Source organism: Rattus norvegicus, chromosome 3 (assembly GCF_036323735.1).
Source record: "Rattus norvegicus strain BN/NHsdMcwi chromosome 3, GRCr8, whole genome shotgun sequence".
Lineage (NCBI taxonomy): Eukaryota > Metazoa > Chordata > Mammalia > Rodentia > Muridae > Rattus > Rattus norvegicus.
In genome coordinates, this window is record NC_086021.1 from 41670810 (window position 1) to 41694431 (window position 23622).

Consider the following 23622-nt stretch of genomic DNA (forward strand, 5'->3'; position numbering starts at 1 on the left):
TCGTAGGCAAATGGATGGAACTGGGAAATATCATCCTGAGTGAGGTAACCCAGTCACAAAAAAACACACATTGTATGCACTCACTGATAAGTAGATATTAACCCAAAAACTCCGATTACCCAAGATACAATCCACAAACCACCTGAAGCTCATGAAAAAGGATGACCAAAGTGCGGATGCTTATGTCCTTCTTAAAAGGGGGTACAAAAATATTTATAGGAGGATATATGGAAACAGAGTTTGGAGCAAAGACTGAAGGAATGACCATTCAGAGCCTGTTTCACCTGGGGATCCAGCCCATTCATATACATACAGCCACCAAACCCAGACAATATTGCTGATGCCAAGAAGTGCATGCTGACAGGAGCCTGATATAGCTGTCGCCTGAGAGGCTCTCCAAGAGTATGACAAATACAGAGGCAAATGCTAGCAGCCAACCAGTAAACTGAAAATGGGGTCCCCATTGGAGGAGTTAGAGAAAGGAGTGAAGGAGCTGAAGGGGCTTGCAGCCCTGTTAGAAGAACAATACCAACCAACCAGAGCCCCCAGGGATTAAACCACCATTCAGAGAATACACATGTCTCCAGCTGCCAAGGGTCAAGCCCTCAGTGTAGGGAGTGTGAGGGCAGGGAGGCAGGGAATGGGTGGTTGCAGAGGGGGACACCCCCATAGAAGAATGGAGAGGTTGGTTCTTTACTGTTTTAGATAAAAGTGTTACATATTTTTGCATATAAAACTGCTTACTGGGGTTGGGGATTTAGCTCAGTGGTAGAGCGCTTGCCTAGGAAGCGCAAGGCCCTGGGTTCGGTCCCCAGCTCCGAAAAAAAGAACCAAAAAAAAAAAAAAAAATACTGCTTACTTTGGAAAAAGAACATTTCACATTTTGAGTTCTCTATTTTATAGATAAATTAATTTTCTATGATTGACATAATAAATACATAGAAAGAAGAGAGAATTAAACAGGTTATAAAAGCATTGTACCTGAGATAGGAATATTGACATTGTGTATAAATACTAAAGACATATAGCTCTATTTTCCCCATAAATGTTTACATTTGTCCTTTATATTCCCGTGTTTGTTCTCCCCCCTCCCTAACCCCCCACTTGTTACAGATAATGATGAGCCTCTGTTGAGTGGATTTGGGGATGTATCCAAAGAATGTGCAGAAAAAATTCTTGAAACATGGGGAGAACTGCTGTCAAAATGGTGAGTTATAGTCTTGCTCTGCTTCTACCTGTCACTTCTTACCTAATTTTCAATCTGGAACCAATAACTGAGATATCTCACTCAGTAATCTCTTAGACATTTATAAGGATAACAACAAACACATGACTCAGTCTGAGATCATAGAAACCTAACAAAGTCTCACTGATAAGAAAAATGTCCAGACACGAAATTCATAGGCAGAGAGGAAGAGAAAGAGAAAGATCAGTTGGTCCTGTACATTGGAGAAGGTAGGAATGACTGGCTGGTTGTTTATAACCTACAGAACTTGCCACCTCCACCTTCACTCTTTAAAGCCAGAGCTGCCTCTTGCTTGCCAAGCTCTCACTGAAGGAGTATAAGGAGTTTTCTCTACAGTGTCTTTGTGCGAATGAGACTGCCCCACAAATCTACTTTTTGGGATTGCGCCCTCCACTAGAGGGAGGGGTGAGGAAGTGACCTGATTCTGTGGTTCTGACATTACATGCAGTCAGACATCTGTTGATCTGCAAATTCAGACATCCCTACAACCGCAGGTGCGAGAAATTCTTTAGCGTTTCAGATATATACTTCTAAAGGGTAGCTTTTGTGCTATGTAGGAGGCAGGTGAGACCTGTCTTGAAGATACCAACCTCCATGCTAGTCAGACCAAATGTTTAACAGTTAGCAGGCTACACACGTGGTGAACTGGCTTACAAATCTACCATGATTGGAGATGGTTCTTTTTAGTCTGTTTCCCTCTCTTCCAATTATTAGTTATTAGATTAATTAATAATTATTGTTATTAATTATATAATAAATAATAGTTAATTGTTAATAATATAGTAACTATTAGTTCTTAGATAGTTTCCCCATGGAGTTTAAGGATGTCTAAGTAGAAAAATAGGGGACAGAAGGACAGAAATCAGATACTGTCAGGTTTTTTTTATTGCCATTTGTGTGGGAAATTTTAATATAAAGGTAAGGGGGAAAAAGCATTAATATAAGTCAGAGTGCTTCAATGAGCAAAACACCTTTATAGCAATTCTAAATATGTTAAACTGTTATGAAGAAAAATAATTGTTAATATCCAGTAATCAGAGGAATTTAGAAGATAGTCGCTGTGGGGTGTGTGTGTGTGTGTGTGCTTTACATAGTAGAGACTTTGAGTAGGGTTTTTCCTTACCTGTGATACATATAATACCGGAAATGGCAAAGCTGAGTGTCCTGAGCATGAGATGAGTGCCTTGCTGTATCCATCATTTTTACTACTAAAATAAATAGTTTAGGCTTAGGCTGGGAATATAACTCTGTAGTGGGGCACTTGCTGGGGCCATGCTTGAGGCCCTCAGTTTAATCATCAAAACTGCAAAACAAAATGTAAGTGATTCCTGCACATGTCTCCAATCTCAGAGGTAAAATGTGGAAGGAGGAAGATTAAGACTTCAAGTCCAGCCTGGGCTATATAGCAAAATTGTGTCTCAAAACAAAGAGTTTGCCCAAGTGTGGTGCCTTTTAAATCCCAGCACTCGGATGCAGAGAGAAAGGATCTCCCTGAGTTGAAGGCCAGCCTAATCTATAATGAGTTCTAATCCAGCCAGGGATACACAATTAGACCCTGTCTGAAAGAAAAACAACAAAAGAGTTTGACAGTAGTGTTAGGAAGCACTATTCTTTAGCCTGCTTACAAACAGTTTACCTTTGAGTGCTGATAAGCAGAACTTGGGAACTGGTGAGACATATATACCATATCTTTTCTTCCTTGATAGGATGTCCTGGAAGGAAAAAGCTAAATTTGAAAGTGATCTGATCATGTCTCTGCTCTGGTCATTAAAGTTCCTTATAGGCCTTGTACATTAAGGTTTTTTCTCCCCTTACAAGTTTTGACTATTAAACTTAACTGTATTTTTGTTGTCAGAAGATGTCATGCCGCTCAGGGTTAGCATTACACATGGACATCATCTGCTCTGATACTGACAGTGCTTTACTCTCTGGACAAAACACTGCATTGGGAAATGTCAAATATGTATAAAAGAAAATGGCAAACCAAAGCATGTGTTGTCTTTAGACACACAACTGTAATACATGAACTGTGCAAAAGCCCTTGGAAATGTCTCTTCTTTAAATCTTTTTTTTTTTTTTTTCCCTATTTTTAGGAGCTGGGGACCGAACCCAGGGCCTTGCGTTTGCTAGCAAGCTCTCTACCACTGAGCTAAATCCCCAACATGTCTCTTCTTAAATTTTGATTTCGTTACTAATAGGAGACAGGATTGCTGATACTTGTCAGTTTCAGCTCAGTGAGCTGGAGTGTGTAAACTGCTGCAGGAATTTTATATGTGTGAAATGTTTCTTAGCTAAACCAGCATTATATTGTATTATACTGTATTGTAATTCAGTGTTGACAAGATTTCATAATAAAATAGTTAAAAGCCATCTCTACAGTGTTCACAGTCCAGAGCTCATTTTTGTCCTGGGGTTTATTCTATGGACCAGGCTGGTCTAGAACTCACAGAGGTCTGCAGGCCTCTGCCTCCAAGTGCTGGGATTGAAGTTATGTGTCAGCACACCTTGTTAAGACCTCATTCTATTTCTATGAATCCAGCCCATTTTGTATAATGGCTTCGTTTGTTTTGTTCTCAAACTTTGTTACTCATAATGTGTCCTCCCATTCTTTTAAATATAACTGAATTCCCATCTGTTTCTGCTGCCCTAAGATTATTTCAACTGCTTTTGCTTGTTTTTTTATGTCTTCAGATATATAATAATCTAGTCTGTTTCATCCATCTGAACATTCTGCCCATCCTATATGTTCTAGGATCTTATGGTTGTAGTGATGATAGTTTAAACATTTACTACACACCTAGCACAGCACCATATTGTGTGCACTCTTCCAACTATAAGAGTATTACAGACTTGTACATTTTTACATATAGGTTAGGCATTCTAATAACTAACCTGGCAAACCCAGACTTTGTTCACATAACAAGTCTAATCCTGACACTAAATTTATTTATTGAAAGTTTTTTTTTTTTTAATTATTTTTATTGGGCTGGAAAGAAGGCTCAGCAGTTAAGAGCACTGACTGCTCTTCCAGAGGTCCTGAGTTCAATTCCCAGCAACCACATGGTGGCTCACAACCATCTATAATGGGATCCGATGCCCTCTTCTGGTGTGTCTGAAGAGAGAGACAGCGTATTCACATACATAAAATAAAAAAATTAAATCTAAAAAAATGATTATTTTAACTATGTGGGAGTGGGCAGAAGTGTCAGTCTGATCCCCCTGGAGCTGCAGTTAGAGGCAGTTGTCAGCTGTCTGATATGGATGCTGGGAATTGAAGTTGGGTCCTCAGGAGGAGCAGTATGTGCCCTTAATTACTCAGCCATCTCTCTAGCCCCCTCCAAAGTAGATTCTAATAACAGCACTAGTATCTATATGTTATTCTCCCGGCTCATTTACATGTGATCCTTAGAAGATAGGAGCACCAATGTGCTCAAGTATAAAATAGTACGCTAGTTATATGTAGACTTAATAATGTCAGTGGCTAAAATTATTCTGAAAGAAATTTTACTAGTCTAAGTTATGGTCAGCAAATATTTCTGTGAGGAGTTAAATAGCATATATTTAAGACTTTGTGGGCATGATAGTCTGTCACAACCATTTACCCTCTGCTATTGAAAAATCAAAACAATCATAAATAATAATTAGAAAAGGACACATAATTGTGTATCAGTTAAAGTTTATTTACCCCAAGGCCATAGTGTTTCAAACTTTTAATTAGTAGCATAAAGACTAATACTATTTTTTGTAACTCTCCATATACGCATATATTCAAGGAAAAATTTATATGAATTGCCCTTATCTCTCACATCAGGATACAGAATCATAGAACAAATAACAAGCAATTTTTAAATATACTATTTATTATTCTCATAGAATTTGGGTGATGTTAAAAACCTCAGACATATTTGTAATGTACCTGCGGTTCAGTGACAGGAGCATTTCTAGATCAGGAACCTACTTTAGTAACTCATTAATGGTGGCTTTCCAGTCACAGGGGAGCCGTGTGCCATGTCTCAGGCTCACCCGGGCCTTCAGTGAACTGACCAGCCTCCTTGACCTCTTTGCATTATGGATTCAACATGTGCCTTTATGAGAGGATCAGTTTAAGACTCAAAGCACTGAGATCATGCCAGTGTTTAAAGACCGGCTTTATTTTGTTCAGTTTATACATGGAATCTGAAAACCAAGGCTTTTGTAATTTGTATTATTGCAGTAAGAAAGTTCTTAGCTGCCACATATATTCAAGCTGTTATTTGAAGAAAGAGACATAAAGTCTACTGAAAACATACCTGAAATATTGTAACTGAGAATGTATAAATATACAGTTCATAGTTGCTGTTGTTTTATGCTCATTAATTGCAATTTTTTGAGGATTTTTTATTTTTTCATGTGTATGCGTGTTTTTGCTATTTGTGTGCAAAGTAGAGGTGGGCAGAAGGGAGAACTGAAGTCACACATTTGTGAACCAGGTGACAGTCTCTGTGGGAGCAGCAAAGCATTTCTCTAGCATCTAATTATAGTTTTACCCTAACTTGTACATAAGCCGTAACCAAAAAACGTCTCTCCAGTTTCCAGTTACTTTTTGTTTGATTGGTGGGTTGGTTGATTGGTTGGTTGGTTGGTTGATGGGTTGGTTTTTCCTGACAGGGTTTCTCTGTTTGTAACCCTGGCTGTCTTGGAACTCACTCTGTCGACCAGGCTGGCCCCAGACTCAGAGATTTACCCGCCTCAGCCTCCCAAGTGTTGGGATTAAAAGTGTGCACCACCACTTTCTAGCTTCCAGTTCTCTTTTTTAGGTAATGATTTAGTGGTTTACAGGTGCCATGTTAAGGCTTCATTTTTTATTATTACTGTGTTACCTTCTCATATTTTGTAAACTATTTATTTTCATTAAAATATCTTTCAGAGCCTCTTTCTTTGCCAAAGTAATGAATTACGGCTTTATTTTTAGGCATCTCAACTTGAATGTGAGACCAAAGCAGTTGTCATCCTTAGTGAGAAGTGGTGTTCCTGAAGCTCTCCGTGGAGAAGTCTGGCAGCTGCTAGCAGGCTGCCACAACAACGATCACTTAGTGGAAAAGTACCGGATTCTCATCACAAAGGTCAGAAAGTATAAAGTTTATAGTGAACGGTCACATGTTTTATACTTTATCTTAAATAAGTATAAAGATGTCTTTCTGTTGACACAAAGATAAATGCCCAAAGTTTACTTCCTCGGTTGAGTTTATCTCAGTGGGAAATGTCCTTCCCACCTGGATTAATGTTTTGAGCCATTTATGCAATGCAGTGCTTACAATGTTTAATTTGGTTGGGGTGGACTTTTGTTTACTTGTTTTTTTCTTATTTTTCTTTCTTTCTTTCTTTCTTTCTTTTTCTTTTTTTTCTTGTTTGTTTGTTTTTGAGACAAGGTTTCTCTGTTTAGCTAGCCCTAGCTGACCTAGAATTCATTCTGTAGTTCAGGAACTCAGAGATTCTCCTCTGAGTTTGCCTCCCAAGTGCTGGGATTAAAGATGTGTATCACTAAGCCATGTTCTTCGTTTGTTTGACTTTTTTTTTTTAATTTTTATTTATTCATTTATTATATATAAGTACACTGTAGCTGCCTTCAGACACACCAGAAGAGGGCTAAACTGCTGGCATTATATATATAGGCCACTGTACCCAGCTATAGGTTTATTTTCCTTAAAAAAATAAATATGAAAATAATCTATAACCCTACATTTAATCTAGTTCATTTCTCTAAAGTGAGACACTTATTTTCACAGTATCCTCTGCTCAAATTAAGGCATTCTTCAAAGTTTCACAAACAAACCACAAAAAGAAGTACTCCATGTATAGCATACAAAATATATACATGTATAGAATGTAAATGGTTTCTTACAAGGTTAGCTGTTGTTGTAAAAAGATAAAAGATAAAAAAGTAAGGTTGTCTTTTATCCCTCACTAGGTCTATACCGCAGTGCCCCAAGATATCTGCTGGATATCTTGCCAGAAGCACACATCCCAACTCCGTGGTGGCCCAGACCAGCCAGCAGCCCCACACTCCATTACACGTAAATCTACACATGAAAGAACACACAACACAATAACCTTTGACCCAATTAATAAGATATAATTGCCGACCTAAACATACAGAACCCAGAACCACCCATCCCTTAAGAACATTAATAACCTCTTGCCTTCTCCCTCCTGTCTCTCCTTTTTCGTTCCAGTCTCCTCCTCCTCCTTCAAACTCTTCTCCCCCCACCCGTCCTTCTCCTCCAATGACAGGCCTCCTTCTATCCTGTTCCTGCCCTCACCTGTACTTTACAAATACTTGTGGGGAGAAGGTTCTGAAGTCACCCGAGTTCTGATTTGGCAGCTGTCCTGGGGGCAGTGGAATTAGCATCAAAATACGGATAACTCCAGGGCAAACCACAACAGTTAGCCAGTATTTGTGCCTTTTGTACCTATATTACTAGGTTTGGTTTTAGTTTTCTAAAAATTGTGGTAGTTTCTCTTCTAGGAAGCAGGTTCTCTGATAGGTAATAGATACATTTGAACCTGGATTATGAAGATACAGATTCATTTTATTATTTATTTTGTGTGAGTATGTGGGCATGCTAGTACCCTCATACATGTGTGGGTGGGGGCAGAGGAAAATAGTTAAGGGTCCATTCTCCTTATCTGTCTTTTCGGGGGCCCAAGTACCACTCTTAGGTTCTCAGGCCTAGGTTCCTTTAACCACTCTGTCCAACCTGAGAATTTTTGATAAGAGAAAGAGGTAAAGTAAAATCTTTATAAAGAAAATATTTAAATTTTATGGGGAGTTATTTTATTATCTTTTTGGAACTGTTAACATATCTTATAAAAAAAAACCCAACATACTGAAAGGACATCTGATCTTCAAAAGAAAATGTTATGTCCAACATAAACAGAACTGTGGGCCTAGGAAGCCAAACTGAAGAATGGTTGAAGTTCCTTTATTAAATATGCCTGACAAAACACAGTGGGAGTCAGAAAGGAGTGGTAGAACCATGGAGTGTCTTTTTATCTCTGGTGTACAGCTTTTGAGACAGGTTCCAGAAAAGAGTCTGTTTCTATCACCACCTCCAGGGCTCAGGAAACGCTGCAGAAGATGGGGGTGGAAAGGATCTAGGAGCCCAGAGGGAAGGGATGGAGTACAGTGTCTTCTAGGCATAATGTAGCTCTTGAACTCTCTCAGCAGCTGAGAGTCGGACCATCTGCCCCAGACCGCACTTGATCGTGGCCTTGTGAATTCATTCTGTCAGGTAGGGAGGAGACAAGGTCCTATTCCTCCTTGTATCTGTGGCACTTAAAGATCACTGAGGGAGACTCATGTTTTCTTCAGTGATGCAACTACTGGTATGTGGCCCAGCTCCTGAAAATAACCCTCTTCTTGTGCTCCTGTAAGTGACTCTAACTTAATTTGTTGGTTTACAAGAAGAAAAAAAAAAAGTAGAAAGGCCATAGTAGTTGAGAAGAAGAAAGAAGTCAACAGGAATAGGAATAGGAAATAAACGATAAGATACGGGAGGGTAAATATGTGTATGACAATGTTTGTCATTACATATAATCATATGTGCTCATGTACCTGTAAAACAAAAGTATTGTAGTCAATAAGTTTTTATAAAAGGTAAGAATCGCTGGGCGCTGGTGGCACGTGCCTTTAATCCCAGCACTCAGGAGGCAGAGGCAGAGGCAGAGGCAGGAGAATCTCTTGAGTTCAAGGCCGACCTAGTCTACAGAGTGAGTTCCAAGGCAGCCAGGGCTACACAGTAAAACCCACTTTCCAAACCCCCTCCCCGAGAAACAAAGCAAAACAAAAGCAGTAAGAATCTTTGGTGCAGGGTCTTCCTGTGCTATTGTCTGGTTACATGGAAAATCAAGGACTGCCAACAGTGTAGCATACTCAGTTGCACACCCTGGATTATATATTGATTGTACTTTTATGATTGTTTTAGAGTGTGTTCCTTGTACTTATAAACTCTTGAGCCATGTATTGATAGTTACTCATGTAATGCCAGCACTAGGTATGTATTGATAGCTTACTTGTTTAATACCAGCACTAGGTATGTGGAGGCAGGAGCCATTCAAGTTCATCCTTAGCCACAGAGTAAGTTTTCAAGCTAATCTTAGGGTGGGCTCCCTGTCTCCATCCACTCTGCATACAGTAATAAAGCCCCCCACCCCCCAAAAAAAGAAAGAAAGAAATGTTAAATGTTACCAAGGCTTAAAAAAAACAAAACATGGAGTCTGTTATATAAAATATGCCCTTAAGGTTGTTTTGTCTTTTGAGTTGTTTTTTGTTTTGTTTTTGTTTTTGTTTTTTTTTTGGAGACAGAGTCTCACTATGTAGCCTTAGCTAACCTGTAGACCAGGCTGGCCTTTGAGAAATCCACCTGCATCTACTTCCCAAGTTCTGGGATTACCACACCAGAACAAGCACTTAAAGATTCCTCCTAGTCTCAGGAAGTGAGTCCCTCAGCCTGCTTCACTGCCTGTCGTCTCATTACTGTGTTTGAATCTGGTAACATGTCAGCTGGAGTTTGGCATGAAGGGAACAGAAGGCATTTTCTTTCCAATTTGCAGATTGCAGAACCTTCCTCAGTGCCTTCTGTCTCTGGCTATGTTTTTTAATATCTTACATTTTATGTCAGTACCTCTTACTGTTCCTTTTGATTTAATGTTTAGTTTTCAAAATTTATAGGAAAACTGCCTCTACAATAAATTCATTTTAGAATGAGTGACTAGTAGGTCAACAGCACACCTCGACACTCTCCTTTCCACCCACTCGCTCCTTCTCACTGTGTGTCTCCTCTGTGCTGAGCTTTAACGCCAAGTGTAAGGCTTTGCTTCAATTACAAACTCACATCTAGACCCTAAACTAGCAGCACTTGTATGTCACTAGTATTTTATCTTTAAATTGCTTGTGCAGTAGAAACCGTGAAGGCCCCAACCACATCTCACAAGTCTAGAAATAGAACGCACCAATGACATGTCAGCACTGAGCAGATTGTTTCCTTTTTAAATAAAATTATCTCTCTGGAACTTCATAGGCAAGGACTGGAATCACAAGAATGCATCTCTGGGCACTCAGCAATGGAGGATTGTCTGTTCAGCAGGAAGCACATGGAGTTAGCAAACCTGAGCTAGCAAACAAAAAAGTCTCACACTTCCATTTATAAACTCAAATGAGGTTCTTCACCTTGGACCAGTCATTGGAATATCAAACAAGCATGGTTTCCATATTTTTTAATTCTATATGCACACATTTAACCATCAGTGATAGAGATCTATCAACTTTTCCTTATCTTTATTTCCCAAATATAAAGTCTAACAAATATTTGCTTAACATTTACTTTGTATTATATATTATAAGTAATTTACAAAGGATTAATGTATGCAAGAGTGTTGTATATAAATACTTATCCCTCCTCCAATGCTGGAGATTGAACCCAGGATCTTGGTCATGGTAGGCAAGCATCCTACCATATTCCCCATTTCCCTGCTGCACCATTTTATCTAATGGATTCAGCATCCATTTTATATCTAATAAAGATCCTGTAACCAATTTTCCTTGGATACTAAGATACCATTCAGGCTTCGCCTCCCTGTCATATCAGCATGATCAGCCTGTGATCACAACCATAGATCCTGGGAGAGGATGGCCAGGAGCAAAAGAGACCTCGGGCAAGCACTCAGAACTGACCCTCAGGCAGCTTCAGTGAGACAGCTCATTTTAGTTGGGGGAACAAAGGGGATTTAAACCATTGAGGGGTGAGTAGGGGCTATCAGGGTGAGTGTATATCATTGTCTGTCAGGAGCCAGGGTGCTGGGGATGCCTCATTAATAGTAGGCATTCCAGGTGCTGCTAGACATGGCCTTATAAGGCAACAGGAAATAAACCTAGTTGTCAGGCTCTGTGACCTCCTCCACATATCTTTGTGAAAATATTTCCATTCCATTGAGTTTCTGCATGTCAAATCTGACTAAGAAGTTCTAAGGTTTCCTGAATTCCAAGAATGTGAATATATTGTCTTGGACATTTTGAAGTTGTTAGTATTGGGGTAGGTTGGTTGGTTGGTTGGTTGGTTGGTTGGTTGGTTGGTTGGTTGGTTGGTTGGTTGGTTGGTTTAACCCACAGAAGTTTTATATCATTTAGCCTGATACAGATTGAATATCCCTATCTAAAAGCTTGGGATCAGAACTGTTTCAGATCTGGGGTTTTCTGTTTCATGGTGGTGGTCGTGGTCCTGGTGGTGGTGGTTTGTCTTGGTTTGATTTAGTTTGGATTATGTTGACTTAGCAGTTACACCACCATCATATGACGATTGAAGTGCTCTGAAACCTTAGGCTATTGCAAGTATTTTAGTGCTTGCTTCTAGGTCCTGAACTTAAAGAATAGGAATGCATACCCAGTTATTTAGCTTCATTTAAAAGCTCTTGAAACCTAAAAACAGAATTTTTATTGTATTTGGCTTGTGTTCAGGTTTTTTTTTTTTTGAAGGATTGTCTTTTTCAGTCAACTATAAACAAATACAATTTCGTGAGAGTTTTAGAAGAAAGTACATAACTACTGAATTCAGATGGCATTGATGGTTTCTCATCGAAGATTTCTAAAAGATCTTGTCTTCTGAAGTCACTCTGGAGGTGTGTAGTCTGTGTAGATGTGGGAGTGTGATGCTGCAGGTGCTGGGAAAGAGCTCTGTTCAAATATGAGAAATGTGGGGTGACTCCACAGTGATACTGAGGTGAGGCTGGAAGCCTACGCTAGAGGCCACATCTTAGAAAGTGACATTAATGGTTTTGTGTAATAGGAAAAAAAGAATTGAATCATTTTATTTCATGTTTATTTTACAGTTTGTTTTTCCAGTGCTGGCTTTATACACACAAGGCAATTGTTCTACTGTTCAGTTGTGGTTCCAGTCCCAACTAAAGCCATACATTTAGGTTTAAACATCAATATAACACACAGAGGATGTTGGTGCAGAGGCAAGCCAGTATCTGTGAGTTTAAGAGCAACCTGCAGGGTTGGGGATTTAGCTCAGTGGTAGAGCACTTGCCTAGCAAGGCAAGGCCCTGGGTTCGGTCCCCAGCTCCGAAAAAAAAAAAAAAAAAGAACAAAAAAAAAGAGCAACCTGCTCTATATAGTGAGACTCTGCCTTAAAAATTAAATAAAATAAATAAATGCAAATTTTAAAAAAGCATGTAACAAGGTTTCATGTATCTGACAAAAGGCAGGCTGTCTTGCTTCAAATCCTAGCTTCACTGTTTTCTACCTGTTTTTGTTGGGCAGTTTAATATTCCTAGGCATAAAATGTGATAATAGAAACTTGCTTATGATGATTAGTATTAACAAATATAACATAGTCATATTACGTGTAAGCGACTGCCTATTTACTGTTATTTACTTACCTATTATTTTAGTTTTATAATATTATTTTGGTTTCAGTAAAACCTGGCAAAAGGTGTGGCTTGAATTGGGGTGCTGGGATCACTTTTCAAAACCTTTAGAGGTGCTTAAAGCATTAGATAGTGCCAGGTCTGTAATTATTTTACCTACTCCTTACCTTAAATAAAGTATAACTTACAAAGTAGGCATAGGGAGAAGTTAGAAATAATAGATAATCATAAAATAGCTATAGTATGTTTGTCTCAAACTGTAGGACTTTTCCATTCTGTGTTTTCAGACTACAGCTGCGCTAAGGTAATGGAGTATGCCATTGGAAATCAGGAGACTGCTGTACTGTGTAAAAGTACTCAGAGGCAGAGTCCTCAGCATGCCTCCTGCTAGTAATTTAGTGTGCAAAGGCACTGGGAGGGGGAGGAACAGGAGTCACCTTAATTTATCTGTGAGTGACAGTGATTTAAATACAAAAAGCTCTGAGCCAGGAGGCTGTCCCTTCTGTGCTGCTGTTCTCTGCTTTGGTCTGTCACATACTGTTACTAGTCTCCTTGAACATGTTTCTGGGATCCTTACTTTCCTGAAGTAAAGTGTTCATGCTTCACTGAACTGTGATTGTAAGCATCCTTTGCCCACAGTAGGAAAGCATGTATAAAATAAATAAATAAAAATTCAAGTTGGATCACATAGTGCTTTGTTCAAGTATGTAGATCTCCTGGGATTATTACGGTTGCCAGCATTTGTTTTCTTTTACTCTACTGAGGGAGTGAGACTTTATTCAGGCAAAATTATATCATTCCCACAGTACCCAGTTATTAAAAAGCACCATTTATGACATTATCCAAAAAAAAATTAGTGTTATTTCAATTTGCATTATTTTAGGTAAGTAGAGACAAGATTGCACTATAAGATGCAAAGACTTGTACCTGAATACCTGTGTGCTGCCTCAGGTTGTCACTCCACTCAGGTGGAGCGCCTGACTGAACTGAGGGAGAGGCAAAACAGCACCATTTCCTAATATTATCCAATGTCCAATAAATGATCAAAGAAAATTGAGGCCGAATATTGTGTTTCAGCTGTAACTTCTTGTACAGCTGAATTATAATTCCTCGGTTGTCATGTACTGTTAACAAGCTTACTTTGTAGAACACTGTTCTTTGTTCTTGGGGAAATGGTACACAAAAATAGGACTTTCCCTCTCTCTCCTCTGGTACTGTGCTTCAGCCCAAAGCCTGACTCCTCCCTCTCTTCCCATCCCCTCCTTTTCTTCCTCCCTCTCCATCCCCACCTCTGCCCATTTTTCTTAATGGCAATCTGAATTCTGCTCATTTACCTACGAGGAAGATTCTAGACTGACAAGCAGCTTTCAAATACTGCACTGCAGGCACACCAAGTCAGTACCACTGTGCAGTCGGGAACGCTCCTCTCTGGGAATGAATGCTAATGAGCTGTCCAAGATGCTAGAGTGTATGTGCTTGGGCACACAGGTTTTCCTTCCCTACCCCCTTTCGTCCTTTTCCTAAGCCCCTTCTCTGTGCTTTCTCCTCCTACTTCTTTAACCCCTCCCTCTGTGCCTTAGTTCTGCAGTAGGCAGGCTTTAAGCAAGCACATTCCTGCATTGCAAGGCTTTCTGATAAGGATGTATTGTGGCTTTTGTTTGGATTTCAGCCTGCAGAATCACAGGTAACATTCTGAAATTGAGCTAAGCAGATAAATTATATTAAGGTGTTTGCAGAGATAAAGTAGTACATTGGAATTAGTGAAGAAAATTAATCTTGGTTAATTTTTTTCAGTGATAATATAGCCAAATGTTTTCAGGATTACCATAAGGAGATTCTCCTACAACAGGTTAAATAAAAGAAAATGAGGTTGGGTCTGTAATTTCTTTATGTTAATCTTGGAAATCCCCTTTATGGAGGGGACTGCTTAGGGTAAAGTGGGAGGGGTGCTGGCAGTCAGAGCTAGCTAGGTTCTTTGTCTAGGTTGTGGAATGCAAAATGTAAAATGCTCTTTCATTTTCTTCTATCAGCTGTTCAGAGGAGACTCATTACAACTCCTGCTGAAGCTCCTAATCTTCCTCCCTCTGCCCCTCCCCCACCCTCGTTTGCCCGAAGACACAGTCCCCAGTTTGCCTTACTTCCTTGCTATGTGTATGGTCAACCTGGCAGTGTGGATGCGTCTGGGACTGGCCAGACAACTGCTGTTGTCTCTCCCTATTCCAGGAAGAATTTAAAGGGGAATTGTACAGCAGGCAGTATACCCAGCACAGCAGCAACCCCAGGAACCTGGTGACTAGGGCTCCTGGCTTTGTCACAGGGATGCAAAGCTGACTGCAGGGACAGTAGCTACTCCTGGGAACAGCAGCCAGGTGGTAGCATGAAGTGAGAGCCAGTTCCTGAGCACGAGATGAACTCCACCTGGGATGGTAATCAGAGCAGCCATCCTTTCTGTCTTCTGGCACTGGGCTACTTGGAAACTGTCAGGTTCTGTCTTTTGGAAGTGCTGATCGTTGTCTTTCTAACTGTATTGATTATTTCTGGCAACATCATTGTGATTTTTGTGTTTCACTGTGCACCTCTGTTGAACCATCATTCTACAAGTTATTTTATCCAGACAATGGCATATGCTGACCTCTTGGTTGGGGTAAGCTGCCTGGTCCCTTCCTTATCACTCCTCTACTACCCTCTTCCGATGGAGGAGGCCATGACTTGCCAAGTATTTGGTTTCATAGTGTCAGTTCTGAAGAGCATCTCTATGGCTTCTCTGGCCTGTATCAGCATTGATAGATATATTGCCATCACTAAACCTTTAACCTATAATACCCTGGTTACTCCCTGGAGACTACGCCTCTGTATTTTTCTGATTTGGCTGTATTCTACCCTGGTCTTCCTGCCTTCCTTCTTTCACTGGGGTAAACCCGGATATCATGGAGATGTATTTCGGTGGTGTGCAGAGTCCTGGCACACCAACTCCTACTTCACATTGTTCATCGTGATGACGCTGTACGCCCCAGCTGCCCTCATTGTCTGCTTCACGTATTTCAACATCTTCCGAATCTGCCAGCAGCACACAAAAGAAATCAGCGAAAGGCAAGCCCGATTCAGCAGCCAGAATGGGGAGACTGGGGAAGCCCAAACCTGTCCAGATAAGCGCTATGCCATGGTCCTATTCCGAATCACCAGTGTGTTTTATGTCCTCTGGTTGCCGTACATCATCTACTTCTTGCTGGAGAGTTCTACTGGCTGCAGCAGCCGTCTTGCCTCCTTCCTGACTACCTGGCTTGCTATTAGTAACAGTTTCTGCAACTGTATCATTTACAGTCTCTCCAACAGTGTTTTCCAACAAGGACTAAAGGGCCTTTCAGAGTCTGTGTGTACTTCTTGTGCAAGTCACACCACAGCCAAGGACCCTTACACAGTTAGGAGCAAAGGACCCCTTAATGGATCTCATATCTGAGGGGGACTCATATATTCAGTCTCTCTGTTTTCAAGGAGAGAGGATGGCTTTGGTTCACTTTTTCCTTCCATCTCTGTGCTCCCAGTTCACTGGAGATGTAGGAGCAGCTACAAACTGTCCGGAGAACCTTCATAGTTTGCAGAAGTTGTTTTCTAAATGAGATTTAAAATTAGAAGAATCAGGATGATGGAAAAAAATCAATCTTGATCCAGTCTTTGAAATGTCATGGAAGTGACTATAGTTCTAAGATTCAAAAAGAGTAAAGCCATAGTTGATACCTCTCTCTCCCCTTTGGCATGCCTGAATCTGGATGTAAAAAGAGTCAGCATGTTTAAAAAAAAACAAAAACAAAAAACAAAAAACATTTTGTTGCCCCTTTATGGATTATTTCATGCAAGTTGCAATTTATATGCAATTCTAACAGGAAATATTAAAATATATTGATGAACTAGCAAGGATTTTCTTTATCTGTGCCAAAATATAACTGTACTGCAAGTTTCAACATTCATTTAGACAGTGAAATGTTTCGTTTTCTTGCCTCTTGAGAGAAATCTCCATAGGATAAATAATGAGAGCATTGGACATTGTTCTGTAGAGTTTTGAAATGGAGCAATTGTGCAGTGAAGTCACGCAGTGAGATCCAGGTGCTTTCCCCCCGTGTTTCTGAGCATTGTGAATGCGTGTGCAGCAGTGACAGTGCTCTTCCAGGGCTTCTGTCTGTGAATACTGAGAATCTATACACTGAGCTGGGTTTTTAATGACAAAATATTTAATCTAAATAAATAATAGATGGATAGCTGCCCAATTGTAATGTGAAAACATTTTTTTAAAGTGACTGTAGTGTTTTCTGTTCTTATCCAAAGTCTTCAAGGAAAACCGAGTTCGCTGATGCAGTCAGCCCAGGGTCAGTGTAAACTTGTCTGCCTTCTAAAGAGTCAGCTACTATCACAGCCACCAATTCATTTTGGAAAACATTTTTTGAACCCTATTAAGGAGACCTTGGAGAGGAGAAGGGGGGATTCTAATTGGGCCAAGTCTCCTTCCTGCTATCCTCTTTAGAAAAGATCCTTTGACATGTAGTTCTTGCCTCACTTGTGTGGTTTTATTTTGTTTTTCCAAAGCAAATGTATAGAATATTATTGTTTAGAATTAGACTGTTGTGTGTTCATATGTAGTGTTAACTTTTTAAACGTGACTATCTTGAAAACGAGAATTGTCTAAAAGAAGAGAAGGCTGTTGGCAGCTAGTGTCAGAATCTCCTCTACTTTGTGCTAGTTTTCATTTTTATTGTCAGGAAAATTAATTGGCCTCTGCCTTTGGCTAGAGGTTGTAGTTTGCATACAACAGTTATATGTAATGAAATGCACAATGGAGGAAACCCAGGGGTTGCTGGTAAAACTGGATTTCCAAATCCAAAAGGACACACGTATTTTATAAAACAGGCTGATATGCTTCAGCCTTTCACCCTGATGTTAAAAGACTGTTCTTTTTGAAAAGAAGACATATTTCTTTCCTTAGACAAACAGACACACACACACACACACACACACACACACACACACACACACACACACACACCATTCTGGTATTGCACCCTTGCAAAAAGGCAAGTAATTTTTACTTGCATATCCATAGCAGAATATATTTGTTGTGTTTGCTGTGTATCCCTGACTTTCCTAAAACTCAATACTTAGACCAGACTGGCCTTGAATTTACAGAAATCCACCTGTCTCCACTGGGATTAAAGATCTACCATGCCAAACTTCCAGCCAGTTTTGATTTTATGTTTTAGACGTTGATTTTATTTTAACCTCAGATATGTTATGCTTTAAATTTTTAAAAGAACATTTGAACTTCAGATTCAAAGTCCTAGGGGTTGGGGATTTAGCTCAGTGGTAGAGCGCTTGCCTAGCAAGCACAAGGCCCTGGGTTTGGTCCCTAGCTCCGGAAAAAAAAAAAAAAGTTCTAGAGGCAGGTTGATCTCTGTGAGTTCAAGGTCAACTACTCTATATAGGGAATTTTAGAACAGCCAGAGCTACATAGTGAGATCCTGTCTAAAAAACAACAGCAACAAAAAACAGAAAACGAAAATAGATTCTGAGTTCTCCAAATCTTGCTTGTTCTTTATATGTAGTATTAACAAGTTTGACTCTGATGTTTCAGAATTTAGAACTCATGCTAAAAATGTAGGGTTAGAAATAGCTTTGGTGGATATCTGCTTCAAGGAGAAAATGTTTTCTCCCGGATTCTGAAAAACGGTTTGTAGTATATTTCTTCTTGCATTGCAGAGCTGAAAGGTTAGCTCTATAGATTTGGTTTGGATGTGTTTCATTTCCTTCTGAGTAGTCTCTTATAGCTCATGTTGGCCTCCCCTAGTTCTTCCTCCCCCTCACAAGTGGAATTACAGATGTGCCACCACACCAGCTTTCTTTTTCATATATGCTAGGAAATTTAATCTTTTCATATGAGCATTGTGCTTATGAATTTTTAGTTCAGCAAACATGGGGATCTTGGAGATAGTCTTTATTAAAATATATTAAAACTGTAGTAAGAGCAGACTTGACTCTTTTTTTTGGTTGGGTTCCATTTCGTAACAGTGAAAAAGAAAAATGTTCTGGTAATATCTAAGCTGATATGTTAATCTAAACTTGCTCTTTACATAAGTTTTTTTTTTAACAGTTGCTTAGTTTAACTAGTATTAAGTTCTGGTTTTATTAAAGACTTTTTTTTTCAAAGTAGAATTTATATTGCTTTTTGAGGCACAGACCAAAGAAGAAACTAAGTAAGGTGTACTGGAAAACATCCATCTAGACCCTCTGTACCATAGGTACTAGCAGATGTCTTTTCAGATTGTCTCATCTTCATTGTGCTATGTCAGTGTTTAGGCTTATGGAATCAGTTCTGTTGCTCCACTCATTGTCTGCATGGCCATTTTATTTTTAATTTTTGCTGGGTAAGAAGAGATGAAGGGGGGGCAGAGTTACACAGTTTTGTGGAGGGGGCAATTCTCTACATGATATACTCAGAAAGTTTGTGTTTAATCTTTTTATTCTGCCACATTTAATGCAACATTTGATGACATTTTTTTGAATACCAATCTGACTAGTTCAGAGTCAGAAAAAAATACCTATTTTTAGACTCATACCTCAAATAGCTCATTTAACTCTGTGGTATGTTACTAGTGTCAGAATACACATATACTTTTAGAGATAGTGTAAAATTACTGCATACTAAAGTTTGAAGTAAGATCATACTAGTTGTTTAACTTGAAAATGAATTGTGTTTTTATAAAGTAATTTCAGTGAAGATGTTTGTGCCTCTTAGAAGTGAGGAAGTAGCTGCATGTGAGCCAGTGCCCACCTCAGAGAGCACTGAGTAGCCCAAATGTGTACTAGAATTAATCACAAGCTTGCTTCTTCTTACTCAAAGTCCTATTTTGGGCAGGTTTTCTTTTAGCCGTATTGCTGGATAAATTCTATTTGAGCCTTTTATAGTGACTTTCCCTTTGTACTTAAATAGTTTATTTAATATTTTTAGGATTGGAGAATCTTGAACTTTCATACTATAAATGAACTATCTCCTTGAGTGAAATGGCTCAGATGGTAGAGTGATTTGGGAAGGGTTTCCTCAGCTTTTCAAACATTCATTTGGAAAATGTACAGTGACTTTGTAGGGAATGTCTTAATTTCATTGACCATGTACTTCTGTATTAAACAAATCTGTGAAATAAATTATTGGCAAACCAAAGTTTATTGTTATATGATCAGTTTGGAAGACATTGGAAAAACTGTAGCATCATAGTTTTTTTTAAGCCAATAAGTCATGGAATAATACGGAATAATTATGTAGTTTTGCATAATTTTCCTGTTTCAGATTGGAGAAAAATCAAATGTAAAGATTCTAAACTATACATAGTGTTGATACATATTGTTGATATAGATTCTACAAATGAGATAGCTATTTCTTATGACTGACTACAAATGAGTCACTGGCATTTCTTTAAAAATTTGGGTGGTAAAAGGACATCTGACATAGTAATAGTGAACTTTGAACTAAGAATGTAGAAATGTAATTAGCTGGTAAAATAGAGAGAGAAAGATGCTTAAAAGTTCTTTCATCCTTCATAGGGCTCCATAGAACTGAGTTAGATAACAAATGTGGACAGACCATGAAATGCTTCAGGAATAAAAGTTACTCTTGTATGTATCTGCCTTTGTTTCACATTTAAGCTGTATATTATGGTGTGCTTCCATACATACCACTCATGGAGGCTCAATGTTAGATCACTACTCCATGCTATTTAGCAATCCCTGAAAACCATATGATGACTTGATACTTCCTTTATTGTCTGAAAATGTAGTCCCTGCATCCCCAAAGTCTAACACAGAACCTGCTCCAGAGCAGTAGTCTTGGTAAACAGCTAAATAAGAGTTTTCTAGGTCTGTCTGCTTTTCCTGGCATTGAGGGTTTTGTTTCCAGAAGAGGACATTTCCAGTGAAGTGTCATCTCTGTCTTATAGAAATTTTTATTCTTGAGATGTTTTGTATGGGAAAGTCTGTAAACCTGTGAAACCTGAAAACCTGTGAGGTTTTCAAAGGACCTCACAGACAATTAATTCCACCTGGAGAAATTGAACAAGGCATCCTTATGAGACACATGGTTGGTTTTTTTATCTGGGGTAAGTTTATATAATGGGAGTCTATTTCCTGCAAGTATATCATTAAGCACACCTTGTGCAGATGGTTACCTGGTGTAGATAGACGTTCACAACATTGTTCTGTGATGTGAAGGATCAACACTGTGATTGCAGAAGCCTTGCCATTCAGACACAAGAAGAATCTGTGGCCAGTGCTAACCTGCCTGTGCTCTATTGAGCACTGTTTTGCTTTCATCGAAGTTTTTTTGTCACTTGTCTTCTCATCTGACCCCTGGAAAGTCTTGCTAGCCTTTGAATGTCTTCTTTTAAGATGGTTTTATGTCACTGGTTTATATTCAACATTTTGCAGCTTTCTGTTTTGTGGTGATCCAAAGAGCAGCCGATTTCATTTTGTTTGCTTCTGGGGCAGTTTGCACCGGTCTTGACATAGTGTCTATTGGGAAAAGCAAAGGATATGGAATCTCTTAGGGAAATTGTGGTATCATTTGGGCACTGGTGAAATAGATAAGGCCATAGGGTCATGTGTAACAAAGAAAAGAAGGGCAGTAAAGGATTAGAAGTACCTGTTCTTTTTGTTTTGTTTTGTTTTGTTTTGTTTTTAAATAGATGTTCTTATTCTAACATTTTACATGGGAAGTGAGCCCAACTGCTATTGTGATCAGGATTGCAATGAGTTGGAATTTAGTTTGAATGGGCCATCACCTGGACATGCACAGCAATACATGTGCCTAAATCTAGTCATAAGGAATATAAGCAACAATTACATGTAAACCTCAGGCTATTAGGTTTTGGGAGAATTTCATAAGCACCTTATTCAATCTGCTCAACACGTTGTAAATGCCCAACAGGTTGTACGAGCAAGTGATTATATTTAACCTTATGTAAAACAAATTAGGAAGCAGAGGCTTAAATATACTCAGCTTCTACGTGGATGGAGGATCTTGATTATAACCCAGGCCTTTCTGACAGCAGTGTCCAGGTGGTTACTTATTTATTTCCCAGGGGAACCTAACAAGTATTTGGTTAATTTCCTTCTTTTGTTGGTCAGGAATGTTTAGACTTAGACAGGTTAAGAACTTGCATAGTTAGGAACTTTCACAAAGTAAATGAAAGCACTTTACCCACTAAGCCAACTTGCTAAGTATATTTGCCATATATATTTTGCCCTATGTTACCCAGACTGCCCTTTAATTTCTGCCTCAGGCTCCTGGGACTACTACAGTAACTGGGACTGTGGGTATGCACTTGTGCCTGCTGCTTCTCCTTTAATATTACAACTATTGGAGAAGCTTCTCGGAAAGTAATCAGAGGCAAAAACAAACTAAGATGTGGGCTTCCTAAGGAGCCCTTGAAATTAAACTCCAGCTGATACAACCTGAAAAGAATTTGCATTCATTACTGTAGAACAAGGTACAGTTTAAAACAAACAAAAGTTCTGAAATTCAAGTATAAAAGATACTTTAAAACATCTGACAATGTACCCACATACATGAAATAAAATAAAAACATCAGACAAGCTCGAAAATAAAACTAAGTAGAGATAGCTAGTAAAATAAGAAAGGCAAAAAAGGGATAGTAAATGAAGAGAAAAACAGGCTCAGTTAAGGATAAGGGACTAACACAGTGTAATGAAAAGGCAGGCCCAGGGCAGACATAGGGAGACGGCATAGTGCTTCTCACTGAAAAATAGCAACTCACAGAGGATGGTGAGAAGTCCTAAAAGCTTGGTGTGAGGGAGGAAGTCAGAATTTTATGTCCAGATATGTCAAGTGTGAGGATAAAATAAACCCACTTTATGACACGGTGTATTTGAATATATTCACCAGCCTTACACACATTCTTAGAGTTTTCCTCAGAATGAGAAAGGAACAATATGTAAAATCCAAGGAAATGTCTCCAGGAAGGAAGAATTCTCACAAGAAGGGAAAACCCTGGGGAAGAGGCTGTTGAGGTGAACTAGAGAGTAGCTGTCAGAGACAAGCAGGGAAAAGGCATATTAGTTGGAGGTCTGTTCTTAAGGAGTGGATACTGGGGTTTTGGTATTGTGGATATAAGGGAGCCTCGGACATTCCAAAGAGAACTGTGTATTATTACTGAGCTGTACATCATGAATGACAAAACAATACACTATCACTAAGCTATATACACCTGGACTTAAGACTCTTTCAGGCTGAGAGATTATAAACTGATATTTGCATAGTATAGATGGAGAGAAAACCAGGATAAAGGAAAATAGGACAGCTTATGAAAAGAAAAAAAAGCAATAAGGCAGAATCATAAGATGTACTCTGACTTATTATAAATTATACTGACTTAGCCAAAAGTGGTAGCAAAACTATTGAGAATTAGAGGGAATGAACTTTTTGAAATAAAGTTGAGTATTTGTTGAATGTTTAAAAGAAAACCATTTTAGTAATTCTAATTTAATGGATTAGGTTATATAAAAATATAGCAAGGAATATAAGAATTGACTTAGACTTTGTATTATGTACTGTGCAATGTATGATAACTGTTTTTATCCTTTGTGTGCATTTGTGGGGGAATGGCAGGAGTATAGAGGTCAGAGAGCAGTCTGTAGGAGCTAGTTCTCCTTTTCTACTGTGTGAGCCCTAAAAATTAAACTGCGCTGGGCTTGGCACCAAGTCTCTGCCGAGCTATCTCACAGAACCCAAGGTTTTTAGTTATTTAGTTGTTGGTGATGGTTGGTTGACTGATGGAGATGGGGCTCCCACTTTACAAGTCTCACTCCCTAGCTTGCCTGAAATCCACTGCATAGACCCTGCAAGCCTGGAACTCATAAAGACCCACCTTCCTCTCTGACTCCTGAGTATTGGAGTTAAAGTCCATACAGCACCA

At 39.1% G+C, this 23622-nt stretch overlaps 2 protein-coding genes across 8 annotated transcripts in view; both read left to right on the forward strand.

Annotated features, from left to right (window-relative positions):
* The window catches only part of Rabgap1 (RAB GTPase activating protein 1), a 118012-nt gene that overhangs the window by 53026 nt on the left and 41364 nt on the right, over positions 1 to 23622 (forward strand). For all 7 annotated transcript variants that reach the window (XM_039105274.2, NM_001107841.1, XM_039105276.2 and 4 more), the window contains 2 exons: positions 1114 to 1207; positions 6198 to 6348. In XM_039105274.2, the coding sequence (XP_038961202.1) occupies positions 1114 to 1207; positions 6198 to 6348 (245 nt within the window). The remainder of the gene's footprint in view (positions 1 to 1113; positions 1208 to 6197; positions 6349 to 23622) is intronic.
* Gpr21 (G protein-coupled receptor 21) lies at positions 14263 to 17982 on the forward strand. The gene is made up of 2 exons (NM_001396821.1): positions 14263 to 14336; positions 14683 to 17982. Exon 2 carries the CDS (start codon positions 15060 to 15062, stop codon positions 16107 to 16109), a length of 1050 nt encoding a protein of 349 aa, NP_001383750.1. The 5' UTR covers positions 14263 to 14336; positions 14683 to 15059; the 3' UTR covers positions 16110 to 17982.

What these genes read in the sequence shown, in the direction of transcription:
- Gpr21 (NM_001396821.1), top strand. Translation starts at nt 15,060, where the DNA reads ATGAACTCCACCTGGGATGGTAATCAGAGCAGCCATCCTTTCTGTCTT.